Raw genomic sequence first — 15655 nt, forward strand, 5'->3', positions numbered from 1 at the left:
TCGGATATTCGAAATAAATTGGAAAAAAATACAACATTCCAGTGTAAATCGATTCCGATTTATAAAATAATAATACTAATTAGGACGATGTATAACCACGTAATAATACATTTTTCTGCGTTTTACCGCCACGGCGGTCTTTTAGATTCAGATTTACGAAATTTTATGTTTTATTTCCGCGAAAATCGATTTTTTTAGAATAACACAAACAAATTTAAAAAAAAAATTTTGAATTACGAATTAAAAAACCATTTTGTTTGAAAAAAATTTTCTGTTGATATTTTTTTGGCGAAAATTTCGAATTAAAGGGGTTCTACTATATTAGGATTAAACAATGATTTAAAATTAATTTAAATAACACAAGTAACAATAACAAAGATAATATTTTTATTCAAAAGCTAATATATATTTTCATAAAACAATAATTCAACAATTTATTATTTACAATGGAAATATTGAACAAACCAGAAATGAGTTATTGCACAGAGAGAAAAACACAGACATTCAAATTGATAGACTTGCCTTAACATGAAATCTGGGTATCACTTCGACGAGCTGGAGTCAAACCACGTGATCATATTTTTGGCACCAAAATGGTTCGGGAATGCTTTGAAAATATTACGGCATCAGTCTTATATATTATACATTGAAATAACCAGACCCTGTGCAGAAAAGTAAAGTTCACTAAAGTAAGGCAAAGGTTTGCAGCGCAGTTTATTGTGGGACTTTTCTGCGCAGGATCTAAGTGTTCGTTTTTAAACGAACCGCCTGACGTAGCAATGCTAAAGATGAGTGAGGTTGGTAAATTATAACACATTTGTAAGGGTGTTTGACTAAATAATGTAAATATTCAATTTCGGAAACACGAAAGCCCGAACTATTGCTTACTCGAATTGGGATTTGAAGTCAAGTTTTTTACGCAGCCAGCAATTTGCGCCCCATTGTAAAAAGGACTGGTAATAGAGATTTTATTTTCGAGGACTAAATAGTGCTATTACAATGCGAGTTGCTTGTATACTGTCAGATCCACGTATTCCACGGACAAATCACAGAAAGGGAGTAGATCGCGTCGCCTCCCACGCTCCACGCCCGTGATTTGTTCCCGTTTTCCTGATTGGATGGTCTATCAATTTGAATGTGTATGGAGAAAAATGAATTGTATACGATAAACAATAATATTCATGGCAAAAAAAAACTAACTTAGAGAGACTGAGGGTTAATGTCACGCTAAATCGTTAATAAAAATGATTACATTTACACAATGATTCTATTGGCGACCCACTATATAATAATATTGTTTGACTGGTTCCAGAGAGTTGGGAGAGCAGTCGAGACTCCTGTGCGGTATTAAATAAAAAAAATATATATTTAGTTGAAAATCTGTCACCATCAAATAAATTTAGTTTGTGATTTGATTGGGCACAATTGCAAATCGGAAGCCTTTTCGTTAGTTGGGAGAAATAAAATAGCTAAAAAAGTATGTACATAACATGTATTTGGGTATTCAGACTTTGTCTCTCAATAAAGACGTATATATAAATTTAGATTTGTGAAGAAGTGTAATATACAGAGCAGGTAGTAAATAATGATAAAAGTATATTTATCAAATCATAGAATAAGGAGGAACACAAGAAATGCCTTGCGGGCGTGTTTCGGGATCCAAATATTTCCAATAAAAAACTGTGATTACGAAATTCAAATGGGATTGATATTTACAATGTCAGGGGAGTGTAAGTGAGAGGGAGCGCTGGACTATTAAGCTAAATGGAACATTTGTTTCTATTCAAATTTGTCTGGAAGGTACTTTTAGTTTTCATCTTTATTTATCTAAGAATTTTTAAAAAATTCACTTCAAATTAATACAAAATTATGAGTAAAGGAATGTAATAATCAAGGTAGAAGGGTCAGGATACAATTGAAAAAAAAGTTTACAATGTTTTCTATTGACAAAGCAAATAAGTCCGTGATGCAGATGTATAGGGAAATATATAAAAATGGAAATTAAAATTATTACTCACGATAAATACGAACTGAAATTGTTAAAGTAAGTGGGGAAAAGATATTTCAAGATAATACAGAATGATTGTTAGAGCGATTTCATTGTGAAAGAACGTGAGATAAATTAGAAACAGAAGAGTGAAACTTCCTTATAAGGTTTTCAGGTGATGAAACAATAAAACTTTTTATGTCGATTACTATTATGTATGTGGGTTCAATGGGGTATTTTTACAAACTATGGATATCAATAAAAATGTATTAGAGATATGAAGTTGATTTTGATAATCCCGATCATATCGCTCTACAAATGTGTAATTTTAATATTTTCATTCATAATTATTATTGATTTTTAAAAGATTTAAAACTGCACATTTCTAAACGGTTCAAAATGGCAAAAATGCTACTGGCTATACGATCATCATCGACGATGGACGGCGTGATGTTAACAACGCCATATTCACGAACAAAATTGAACAAGTCGTTTTGGCGGAAAATCAATTGAATTATATCGTTGTAGAAAAATGAAAAATACCCTTTAATTTTTTTCAACAGTAAAAAGGACATTTTTAACAGCAGTATGTATCCAAGGGACCGAAAAAACAAAACTTCTTATTTGGGAACTTTATAAGGGGGTTTTGCTGTATATTGAAAATGTTTACATATTATTTACATTACAAATAAGAGATTGCATAATATATTATGTATTGAGGTAACAATAGTAGGAGTTCAACACTGTGCGGCAGTTCTTGTAGGTTGGCAGTACAATTAGTATGGCTGAGTTCTCAGCTAGCTATAATTATCAGCTGGCACACACTGCCAACGAGTGACTAGACACAGAGTCGATAAGGAAGCAGCGACATGTGCACGAGGTGACGGGACATTCTGTGTGCTCCCTGGGAATAAAAAATTATTAAATTAGAAAACTAATGTGAAATTATAATTATCATGTAATGTAGATACTTGTAATTACTAGTAAATTTTAACCGACATTTTCAAACGTTCTTTGGGGTAAAAAGCCATTTAAAAAAAAAAATTGTGAAATTTATCGAAGTCGACTCCTGGACAAAACAAAAGGTAGAGAGAGAGAGAGTTTAAATTTCAGAAATTTTATTTGAATAACAGATTCATAATATCTTTGAAGACAATGTTGGTACCTTGAGAAAAATGTATATACATACAGTGCCTGGAAACTTCCAGAACTAATTTTCTAATATTCTCTTATTTAATATATCAAAACCAAAATTTTCTCTGAAACCATAAGATTTGTAAGTAGGTACTTAAATACCTACCTACTTCATTATAAGCCAGAAATATTTTACGTAACATTTTTAAATTTCAAAAAGGAATTAAATGTCACCATCTCAATGAATATTCTTTTTTCAAACTTTCTGATTAATTATTACTATTTGACAGTTCGTAGTAGGAACCATGAACATGTAATGATAAAAAGGTGGGACAAAAGGGTAGTATCCAACATAACCACCATCTTGAACGGAATCGGAACGTAACAAACAAATTTACAGACAGTTGAAATGGGTCCATCAATTGGGTTGAGTTAAAACAGGATTACGCTAAGCTCAGTAAGACGAGTAGCAAATAAGGTACTTACTTGAACCAGCTCAACAGATGTTGTGCATGCCCCCCGTGCCTGCAAGACTGGCACCAGGTAAACCATCCTGAGAAGTGCGCCCCCCTCTGGGCGGCCAGGGCCAGCGGCTGCGGGGGCGGCGGTGGAGGCGACAGGGGCTGCGCCGCGAGAGGGACGGCCAGCGGGGGCGGCGGGGGGGAGGGCCCCCCTCTCGTCAGCCCTATGCCCCCTCCTCCGCCCATGTGGAGGAGGCAAATTGAGCAGCGGGGTAAAGGCTTGCGGCAGTTGGGGCAGGCTGACATTTGCTGAAAAATAGATTTTTTTTATAATTTATTTTGTAAATTCAATTTTTTAATTAAATCTTACATTTGAATGGTGTTTTAAGAAACATCATATTTATGTTTATCAAGCTTTTAAATTGATCATAGTAGCAAATTCTATTTGAAAAACTAGTGTTTTTTAAGTTAACAATTTTGTTTTCTCTCCTGCTGGCAATGACATTACATTATATCTAGATTCGTTATTGTCTCACAAACTCGAGATAAAATGTGGTAAGTAAGAAACACTCTTATGCATCCAGTAAATTCTTAATTCAAATTGTTCATGTATGACAAATATAGACATTAAAAAAATATTAACAAAATAAATGATAGCGGATGGCGTTTTCGTATTTGCACCAAATACATACTACATTCTAAATCACGGGTGTGATTGAGATAATAAGATACGCTTATTCGCATACACTTAAGACGAACGTGGAATACAGTATGAGACTGCATCAATGATGTCCGTACAAGTTCTTGTTGGGACTAGTTTATTAATAATCTTATTTAGAATACAATGGGACGGAATTCGTAGGTTATACCATTATTGCATAGTGGCAACATAAAATAAGTCATATTGTACTGTGGTAATATTATTACTCCGTCCTGGCAATACAAATAAAGTGAGGTTATATCCACCAACCTTCAGCTTATTATTGGTGGCCGCTATCCTAGCGAATGTGTTCTTGGTGCGGCTGAGCCCCTGCATGTACGCGGAGATGCTCTTGCCACAGTAGTTGCAAGCCACGTACACTTGGTGCGGAGGCTTATTGCTGGGGTTGCAAGAGTTCAGCGCTATGTCAAACAGTGCGCGCTGCGACCAGTAGTGCCACGAATCCAGCAGGTTGCGGTAACTGGAAATATTAGATTCATTAGTTAATTCTGCATGCACACGAAAATAAACAAACATGTATGTACCTGCAATAAAAGCTGCATTTAAGGTTTCCGCAAAAGAAGTTTTATTTTTATGAAATCACACTTCCTACATAAATGCCTGGGCAGTGACAGCCGAATTGGTAAAATTTTCCTAATTTCTACAACACCTTGGTCCGGTAGTTACCTTAGTCCAAAAAAATCCGGTCCCCACCATCGAAGAAGTGCCCGAGCCGCCACTGCTATTATGTATTAGCATTTATAATCAATTTAAGAATCAACATACGTAATTTGTATACATAAAACTGCTTATCTGATTAAAACAAAACTAACCTTGAAATCCACTCCTGAACTTGTGGCTCCCTGGTTAGCTCCGGTTGGAAGGACCTGGCGGCTATGAGACTGACTGACTGCACATCTCCAGTCATATCCAAATACTGCTGCAGAAGATTAACTCCCTCTATATTAGTTCCTACACAATAAACACATTCACATTATTTAAATACTTCAGACATTTTTGTGCAGATTTTAACACTGGGGAGATCTTTTTATTGTTAAAAAATGATAAAAAACGTTTCCAAAAATTTTTTCCAAGGTCTGTAAAAAATTACCTGTCAAAAGCATTCCAGCTAGATTTCCCTCCTCAATGAGTTTGACAGTCATTTGTGTTATGAAATCAACCAGTTTGGAGTCAGACAAGAATGTTAGAGCAAAGGCAACCTTGTCGTCAACACTCATCCCAGTTTCACTCTGAAATAGAAAATATCGTAAATATACAGAAAATAGGGACACACTTAATATGCACTTAAAAAAAAGCAGCAGTTAGAAAATAATGTAAAGTTAGTATTTCAGTTACCAGGAACGGAAAATAATGCATTTTGGTAGGTATTTTGTCACATTTAAAATCAATTGTTCCCTTTGCAGCCATTTTTATTGATGTCGATTTTTAAGGTTAGTTTTTTCTTCTCTTATTTAACCCAAACTACGACTCTAAAATAGGTTCATGGGTTCTTAATGGGGGTTAAATAATATTATAAAACTAACAAAAAAAACTATTTTATAATATTTTAAAGTTAGCCATCTAGTTATAGTAAGGCATGCTTAGATAAAAAAAAAGTGGCCACGGCAGATTATCAAAACCGGAAAAGGAATGTACAAACAAATTTACAGAGTTAAAACAGGACTTCGCTAAGCTACAATCATAGAAAATAGAATCGAAGGGAGATATGGCATGGAAGCGTGTCGACTATTGTAGAGTTACGACCAAACTGCACGGAATATCAAAGAAGCAGAGCCGATGAAAGTTATTTATTTGGTCTGTGGGGAGAAACAAAGGTGAGGCGCAGCAGAGCATAGATGCGATCTTGTGTGTGCTTTCGTATTAATAATGATTCATGACCTATCTCTTTTGTTTCTAATTTCTATGGCTTCAATCCATCGAGTCTTGTCGGCCTCCACTCTTGCCTATCTTGTGCTATTTCCCTCTAGTTCCTTAATCAGGTAAAATGCTTGTGGCAAGAGCCTGGCAAACTGCTGTGCTAGCAATATTCAATTGTGCATGGAAAACCACCACATCAACGATATTCAATTGCATTCATTCATTATTTTGAAAGGCACACATAGGCAAGGATTTGTTCTGCACATCTAGTCACCTAAGGTTAAGTCTCGCTTATAGTATTTTTTTCTTACCAGTACAATATCCAAAGAGCCAGTTTCTGCAGTGAGGAAAGCGAACATAGCCCTGATGTAGGGATCCGTGAGGTTAATGCGGTTGGCAGAACACAGCTGGCGCCAGACACTTCCAGGAGTGTCGGAGTAACCTGACAAAGCCATGGCTATGATGCTAAGTGTAGAGTTTTGCGGAATCTGCAAATAGAAGTTTACAGAATACTAGCTTTACCATTAAGCTTACAATGAGTTTCAAAACATCTCAATGGATATGGGGAAGTGGAAGGTGGAGAAGCAGCTGGCTATTCCGATCTGGTCATCAAATACGGCTAAAGCCATTTCCAATTCTGTCCGAAACATTGGCTAAAGAAGGAAGTAGCGCAACACGGCATAATACCCCAAAAATAAATCACTCTAAAGGGAAATTAGATTGTTTAAATTTCTTAGGGTAAAAACTAAAGTCACATTTTGTTAATTTTCAAGGGTCTGCACTTTTTAGCTAACATGAAATTATCAATTTTACAATCTGGGTCTGCACTAGTTTTACAAAAATGTTTGGTATTGACATATTAACACACTTCGGCTGGGAAAGGTAGTTCAACCCGTTCTTTACAAGGGTAATTCTACCTTTTGCGCCGGCCTCATTTCAATGGCAGAAAAAACGGAATTATTCAATGTTTTTATATTAATATTATATACCAATCCCTTTGTAAAGGTCCCAACTATATGTACATAATTATCGAATCGTAATGCAAGACTTTTTTTAATATTTATCTTCGTGCCTTTCGTTTACATCGGTATTTCAACAAAAGGATAGTATATTATTTGTTATTAAAATAATTCAATTCTGGGAATGAGTGTTTTTATGACCGTGAAAACCGAATCGAATCTCTTTCTCTGTTCCGCACCCACTCAACTCCTATGTGCAAGAGAGAGATGTCGGGCGTATTTAAAAAAGCAGGTATGCATGAGCAAATACCGATAGGCGGATCGTAAAAAACGTAGTACATACAAGGTTAATTGAGTTGCATTTCAAATAATATTCGATTTTCGTTTAGTACTTTTATAGCTTGGGTATGCTGAGTTACCACGTAGAAATTTTTATTAAAATATTTTATTTATTTGAGAAGATAAGCGATTTAAAACAAATTAAAGAAATTCGCGCGGGACCTTTATTTACGCCCGGAATCAGCAAAGTGCCAGCGCAAAAAATACCCGGCCTAAATGTGTTAATTTACCTTTTCAGCCCCTCTGTTCAAGATATCGATGGCAGTTCTCAGCTTCATATTGAAGACTGATATGGCAGCCGCTCGGGTATATGCCTTGTCAGCCTCCAATCGTTCAAGGAAAGCGGTCAGAGAAGCTGAATCTCGGTCGAAATTCCAACCACAAAGCTGCAAGGCTCGGTCTCTGTCTTCACTCCTAAATAGATTTAAAAAAAATGGTTATGGTCAAAAATACATTTAGGTACATTTAAAGCTAAAATAACAATTTTAGAATTCCGCTTCAGCGAGTCCGTAGCGGATTTGCTACATTGCCTTGCTTCTATGGTATTTTGAACCTAAAAAAATGCTTCTTTAATACAAAAATATATTTTATACGCCCGCAAGGAAATAATGTATCTTAATATTAATCTAGCTTGTCATTTCGTCACTTGCAAATATATTTATTTTATCTCTGAAAAAAGAACGGCAATTTTCCGCGTCAATGTCCAGTAACGTCATGTCGAATTTTCAGAAGTATTGTATTTGACTAATTTTTATTATGGAGAACACTAATTTAGCTGGAAAATATAATAAAGCTCAACAATATTTTCGTATGTTTTAATGAAATGTAATATGTAATGACATAATATTTTTTTTTTAAAAAAGAAAAAAAAAACATTTTTCAAAGTAAAGTAACTATCCTGGGGAAACTACTTAGAATACAGAAAAAATTATAAATATATAAAATAAAATATATTTTGCAAAAAAAACGTAAGTAAGTTATTGTGAGTATAAATAATATCAACTGGCGCACGGCTTCATCGGGTGAGGTGTGTTCAGGATACGCCTGCCCAGCGGCTGCGTGGCGTGTCAGATTGGGAGAGGCTGGTTTAGGGAGACCTCTCCAACTGGTCTCTCGACCCATCACATTGCGTAATGTGTTCAGGATACGCCTGCCCAGCGGCTGCGTGTCGTGTCAGATTGGGAGAGGCTGGTTTAGGGAGACCTCTCCAACTGGTCTCTCGACCCATCACATTGCGTAATGTGTTCAGGATACGCCTGCCCAGCGGCTGCGTGGCGTGTCAGATTGGGAGAGGCTGGTTTAGGGAGACCTCTCCAACTGGTCTCTCGACCCATCACATTGCGTAATGTGTTCAGGATACGCCTGCCCAGCGGCTGCGTGGCGTGTCAGATTGGGAGAGGCTGGTTTAGGGAGACCTCTCCAACTGGTCTCTCGACCCATCACATTGCGTAATGTGTTCAGGATACGCCTGCCCAGCGGCTGCGTGGCGTGTCAGATTGGGAGAGGCTGGTTTAGGGAGACCTCTCCAACTGGTCTCTCGACCCATCACATTGCGTAATGTGTTCAGGATACGCCTGCCCAGCGGCTGCGTGGCGTGTCAGATTGGGAGAGGCTGGTTTAGGGAGACCTCTCCAACTGGTCTCTCGACCCATCACATTGCGTAATGTGTTCAGGATACGCCTGCCCAGCGGCTGCGTGGCGTGTCAGATTGGGAGAGGCTGGTTTAGGGAGACCTCTCCAACTGGTCTCTCGACCCATCACATTGCGTAATGTGTTCAGGATACGCCTGCCCAGCGGCTGCGTGGCGTGTCAGATTGGGAGAGGCTGGTTTAGGGAGACCTCTCCAACTGGTCTCTCGACCCATCACATTGCGTAATGTGTTCAGGATACGCCTGCCCAGCGGCTGCGTGGCGTGTCAGATTGGGAGAGGCTGGTTTAGGGAGACCTCTCCAACTGGTCTCTCGACCCATCACATTGCGTAATGTGTTCAGGATACGCCTGCCCAGCGGCTGCGTGTCGTGTCAGATTGGGAGAGGCTGGTTTAGGGAGACCTCTCCAACTGGTCTCTCGACCCATCACATTGCGTAATGTGTTCAGGATACGCCTGCCCAGCGGCTGCGTGGCGTGTCAGATTGGGAGAGGCTGGTTTAGGGAGACCTCTCCAACTGGTCTCTCGACCCATCACATTGCGTAATGTGTTCAGGATACGCCTGCCCAGCGGCTGCGTGTCGTGTCAGATTGGGAGAGGCTGGTTTAGGGAGACCTCTCCAACTGGTCTCTCGACCCATCACATTGCGTAATGTGTTCAGGATACGCCTGCCCAGCGGCTGCGTGGCGTGTCAGATTGGGAGAGGCTGGTTTAGGGAGACCTCTCCAACTGGTCTCTCGACCCATCACATTGCGTAATGTGTTCAGGATACGCCTGCCCAGCGGCTGCATGTCGTGTCAGATTGGGAGAGGCTGGTTTAGGGAGACCTCTCCAACTGGTCTCTCGACCCATCACATTGCGTAATGTGTTCAGGATACGCCTGCCCAGCGGCTGCGTGGCGTGTCAGATTGGGAGAGGCTGGTTTAGGGAGACCTCTCCAACTGGTCTCTCGACCCATCACATTGCGTAATGTGTTCAGGATACGCCTGCCCAGCGGCTGCGTGGCGTGTCAGATTGGGAGAGGCTGGTTTAGGGAGACCTCTCCAACTGGTCTCTCGACCCATCACATTGCGTAATGTGTTCAGGATACGCCTGCCCAGCGGCTGCGTGTCGTGTCAGATTGGGAGAGGCTGGTTTAGGGAGACCTCTCCAACTGGTCTCTCGACCCATCACATTGCGTAATGTGTTCAGGATACGCCTGCCCAGCGGCTGCGTGGCGTGTCAGATTGGGAGAGGCTGGTTTAGGGAGACCTCTCCAACTGGTCTCTCGACCCATCACATTGCGTAATGTGTTCAGGATACGCCTGCCCAGCGGCTGCGTGGCGTGTCAGATTGGGAGAGGCTGGTTTAGGGAGACCTCTCCAACTGGTCTCTCGACCCATCACATTGCGTAATGTGTTCAGGATACGCCTGCCCAGCGGCTGCGTGGCGTGTCAGATTGGGAGAGGCTGGTTTAGGGAGACCTCTCCAACTGGTCTCTCGACCCATCACATTGCGTAATGTGTTCAGGATACGCCTGCCCAGCGGCTGCGTGGCGTGTCAGATTGGGAGAGGCTGGTTTAGGGAGACCTCTCCAACTGGTCTCTCGACCCATCACATTGCGTAATGTGTTCAGGATACGCCTGCCCAGCGGCTGCGTGGCGTGTCAGATTGGGAGAGGCTGGTTTAGGGAGACCTCTCCAACTGGTCTCTCGACCCATCACATTGCGTAATGTGTTCAGGATACGCCTGCCCAGCGGCTGCGTGTCGTGTCAGATTGGGAGAGGCTGGTTTAGGGAGACCTCTCCAACTGGTCTCTCGACCCATCACATTGCGTAATGTGTTCAGGATACGCCTGCCCAGCGGCTGCGTGGCGTGTCAGATTGGGAGAGGCTGGTTTAGGGAGACCTCTCCAACTGGTCTCTCGACCCATCACATTGCGTAATGTGTTCAGGATACGCCTGCCCAGCGGCTGCGTGGCGTGTCAGATTGGGAGAGGCTGGTTTAGGGAGACCTCTCCAACTGGTCTCTCGACCCATCACATTGCGTAATGTGTTCAGGATACGCCTGCCCAGCGGCTGCGTGGCGTGTCAGATTGGGAGAGGCTGGTTTAGGGAGACCTCTCCAACTGGTCTCTCGACCCATCACATTGCGTAATGTGTTCAGGATACGCCTGCCCAGCGGCTGCGTGGCGTGTCAGATTGGGAGAGGCTGGTTTAGGGAGACCTCTCCAACTGGTCTCTCGACCCATCACATTGCGTAATGTGTTCAGGATACGCCTGCCCAGCGGCTGCGTGGCGTGTCAGATTGGGAGAGGCTGGTTTAGGGAGACCTCTCCAACTGGTCTCTCGACCCATCACATTGCGTAATGTGTTCAGCATACGCCTGCCCAGCGGCTGCGTGGCGTGTCAGATTGGGAGAGGCTGGTTTAGGGAGACCTCTCCAACTGGTCTCTCGACCCATCACATTGCGTAATGTGTTCAGGATACGCCTGCCCAGCGGCTGCGTGGCGTGTCAGATTGGGAGAGGCTGGTTTAGGGAGACCTCTCCAACTGGTCTCTCGACCCATCACATTGCGTAATGTGTTCAGGATACGCCTGCCCAGCGGCTGCGTGGCGTGTCAGATTGGGAGAGGCTGGTTTAGGGAGACCTCTCCAACTGGTCTCTCGACCCATCACATTGCGTAATGTGTTCAGGATACGCCTGCCCAGCGGCTGCGTGTCGTGTCAGATTGGGAGAGGCTGGTTTAGGGAGACCTCTCCAACTGGTCTCTCGACCCATCACCTTCATCTGCAGGTGTATATTCACATGTCTATCACTCCTGGACACACTGATCCCTAGATTCCTACCCAACCCTCATACCTTTTACCTTCCCAGAACTTCCTCTCCTTAAAACAAACCCTCCACACAGCATCCTAAGAGATGACATGTGACATATGCCTCCTATGTGACGTTAATGTAAAAAAAATATATACATATATATATTTTGATATAAAATGAAATAAATGCCGCCACTGAATGCGGGAAATATCAATTCTTAAAATTATTTATATATTTCCCGCGTTCGTTTAGTTGGACTAACCTATAAACAGTGTTCTGCATATTCCCAAAGTCTGCCCTGAGAGACAGATTGTAGGAGCCCCCTGGGCCCGCTGGTAGTCCATCGGCGGAGTCCAGTTTCAGGACTGACTTAACTCCCGGATGCTTGCTGTTGAATCCTCTGATGCAACCTAAGAAAAAAAACCACATGAACACATCGACTTCAAATTAATGGACAGAATCAAGTTTTATGCTCTTCATAGTAAAATAATTTTTTTAAATACAGTACTCTCTCAGTAATTGGCCGATAGATTATTTGACAACTACTATAATCAGCCGTTATTTTTACTAGTTTAAAGCACAAAATCAAACTCCATAATTGGTCTGTATTTGTATGTCAAATTCAGTAGTACGCCACGTACCTAGACTCGAAAGCCAAGCTTCGCACACCGACGGGTCGAGTTATCTTACTGTTACACACTCAGTTATTATACTGCTGTCTAGTTTGCTAGAGCTGGCCATTTTAACAGTCACCAGGGTTCATTAATGTTGTTTTAGGACATTTCCTATGTGTGTTCAGCGCCCTTCAGGTGATTCATCACAATAATTGGCGCTACACAATATATTGAATTTATAATAATAATTGTCAAACGTGTCGATTGTGTTTTTTGTGCGAATAAGTTACAGAACATCTTAATAAGAAAATGACACCTTAACCCTTAACTACCTACCCCGGTCTCACAGACGCTAGTAATAATATTTTTTGAATAACTAAGCATGCACGCACCTTTACATTTCATGCGTCCATGTACTTCTCGACAAGGACACAAATGCGCGCTTTTGCATTTCGTGAGTAAAAAAACTTCTGTCACCGGTCTGACAAACCGGGGGTAGGCAGTAAGTTTTAGTTGCAATTTTGTAAAAGTAACTACTCTTTATTGAAATTTGTTTGTTTATTTAAGAGTTGATTATCAAATGTATGAAAATTAGTAAAGTGAAGTTTCTAATTTACTTTCCTGTGATCACACATCTCATTTTCCAAATATGTTGATTTAATTCCTTTTTTCTTGAGTTTATGAAGAGATTTATCTAAGAATACCGTTGATTTTTATGTTTCTATAATTTTAATAAATGGTAAAAACCCCTAAAATATTTAGTTATATTTAAAATTATCTCCCACCCCCATAGACTTTTTTTGCGAGTGATATATCGCCGATGTCTCATAGACCGAGGGTAGGTGGTTACGTTACTAAAATAGTAGTTAGTTAGGGGTTAATTTTAAACTGAAAAATGGAAATTTTACGAAAGATCGATTGTGGCGTTTATTTGATTTTACGAAAAACCTGAAGTTTTGGCATATTCTGTACATATGCATCATAATCTGCTGCTTTCACTAATTGAATGACTGCTGTACCTTCTTCTACAAGTGATCTGCTGAGATAGAGCCAGTGCCATATTTTCTTCAGGTTTTCATCTTCGGCCAGTTCTCCATTCTGCCAAAGGTCCACCTGAAAAAGATTTAACTATTAATTTTAAAAAAGGACTATAGTTTGGAAAGTACAGCGTGTGATGATGATATTGGTCTGAAGGTTGATGCAATAGCTGAGTGATAGGAGCAACCATCCAGTTCACGGATAATGCCGGTTGTTACAATAGTAATTTTCATTCGATAACTAATAATAGCAAAACTTTTGTGATCCCTTGTTAAGTGTAGTTGCTATATCAGACGTTACTATGGATGCCTCAATACATATAGGGCGAATTGCGAAGTAATCCCTATTCAATTGCGTCCATAACATGGACAGTAGCAGGCACGGCTCGCGCTAACTTTCACTTGTGCACCAAACCGCCAGCAAAATTGATCATCTTTTTGTACCTCATTGTATTTTTTATAATGTTCTAAACTATGAAATTGCGCAAAATCTTAAAAAAAAAAAAATTAATTACGTATCTAAATATACAATTTTGGTAGAGAATAATAATAATTGTGGTCACAAGCTTTACTTACCATCCAGTTATACCGTCTAGGAACCTGGGTACATACCATTCCAGGCGACAGAGCTAAGCGCCTCGTTTGGTAATTGTCTTTTAGTATGAAGCCCACAGCAAACACCTTCAAACCGTGAAAAAAATGCCTGGAGATGTGCGAATACGAAGATAGGAAATTTCTGAAGAATTCCGATGAAAGGGCTCCAGCGAAATAATTATTCTCATGTAGGGATCGAACAAGATAGTACATAGTATTTATCTTGTAAAATGCAACCTTGAGTCAACGGGTCAATTACGAGTCTTGTGCGATATTATCTTGTTAGAGAGCCTTTGGGATAGGGAACGTATTTGACATTTCGTCCCTTAGCTTACAACACCGCTCAAGTCGAAAATTGGCGGTTTTCACATTTTAATGCCGATAGATAGAGCTGCTCATTGCGCGTCTAACCATTGGTCACATGATATAGATTTCAGTCAATTAGAAGCCTTAATTAAAAAAGTAGTAACAGCGCGTAAGTCGGTTAGCCTCTCAACACCGCACAAGTCGTTAGTTTGTCATACATTTCTCGTAAGAGTACTTCGCGCTCCGTGATTATTATATTTTTATGTGAGTTTTATCGCTGAAAGGTCTTTGCAAGATGTTTTAATAGAAGATTAAGAGGTAAGCTATATAATACAGTAATGTTTATTGATTATCACATAATATTCATATAGAAAGAAATCATTATTGAATATCTTCATTTACTTAAGCGGTGTTTACTAACCAGCTTTTTTAACTTGGGCGGTGTTTCAAAATGTATTTTATTTCTTTGAGGAAGCTCAATAATTGAAATACACTATGGATGGAGAAGAAATTGATTCATGGAGTTCAGGTGATGATGGTGTTTTGCAAGAAATCTAAACTCAGATCATGTGACAACATAACGAACAAAAGCGGCAATATGTATTTGAACATTTCTGGAAGAACATGAACTGGGAGCAGCAAAGATCATTTATAACTTCTCATGTTAATAAAGTACCAAAGAAAATTACAAAAAATCCAGAAATCATCCAAAATAACTGATAGTCGAACTTACGTTTTCAAGATTGATAATGTACGTCACCAAGTCTGTAAAAAAATGTTCTTGGCCACTCTTGGCATTAATGATTCGTTTATAAGATATTGGCTGACAAAAACAGACTGTGCCATGCCTCCAGATTTGTCTACTTCAACCAGTAACCGCAGAAATCCAGAGAAAATTGAAGACCACAAATATGTTGAAAAGTTTTTAGCAGGTCTTCCAAATATGCCGTCGCATTACTGTCGTGCTAAAACATCACGAGAATACTTAGAACCAATTTTCTCGAACATGACACAGCTCTACCACACATATCAAGAGAATTGTGAGTTAGAGGGTAGAGAATGCCTTGGTCGTAAATTATTCGACAAATTATTTTTGAAACTCAATCTGAGCCTATTCTACCCGAAGAAAGATCAATGTAACGATTGTTGCAGTCATAAAACTGGAAACATTACGGATGAAGAATACGCACAACATGTTT

At 40.1% G+C, this 15655-nt stretch overlaps 1 protein-coding gene across 1 annotated transcript in view; it reads right to left on the bottom strand.

Moving 5' to 3' along the window:
• Positions 1-440: 440 nt before the first annotated feature.
• The window catches only part of mio (GATOR complex protein mio), a 32269-nt gene continuing 17054 nt past the window's right edge, over positions 441-15655 (bottom strand). The window contains exons 8-16 of the mRNA XM_089636247.1: positions 13539-13632; positions 12168-12315; positions 7689-7872; positions 6472-6648; positions 5394-5532; positions 5116-5254; positions 4553-4763; positions 3608-3891; positions 441-2891 (exon numbers count right to left, since the gene is read on the bottom strand). Coding sequence (XP_089492373.1) covers positions 2798-2891; positions 3608-3891; positions 4553-4763; positions 5116-5254; positions 5394-5532; positions 6472-6648; positions 7689-7872; positions 12168-12315; positions 13539-13632 — 1470 coding nt within the window. The 3' untranslated portion in view covers positions 441-2797. The remainder of the gene's footprint in view (positions 2892-3607; positions 3892-4552; positions 4764-5115; positions 5255-5393; positions 5533-6471; positions 6649-7688; positions 7873-12167; positions 12316-13538; positions 13633-15655) is intronic.

This window comes from Hesperophylax consimilis, chromosome 10 (assembly GCF_061612785.1).
Source record: "Hesperophylax consimilis isolate HC1 chromosome 10, BYU_Hcon_1.0, whole genome shotgun sequence".
Lineage (NCBI taxonomy): Eukaryota > Metazoa > Arthropoda > Insecta > Trichoptera > Limnephilidae > Hesperophylax > Hesperophylax consimilis.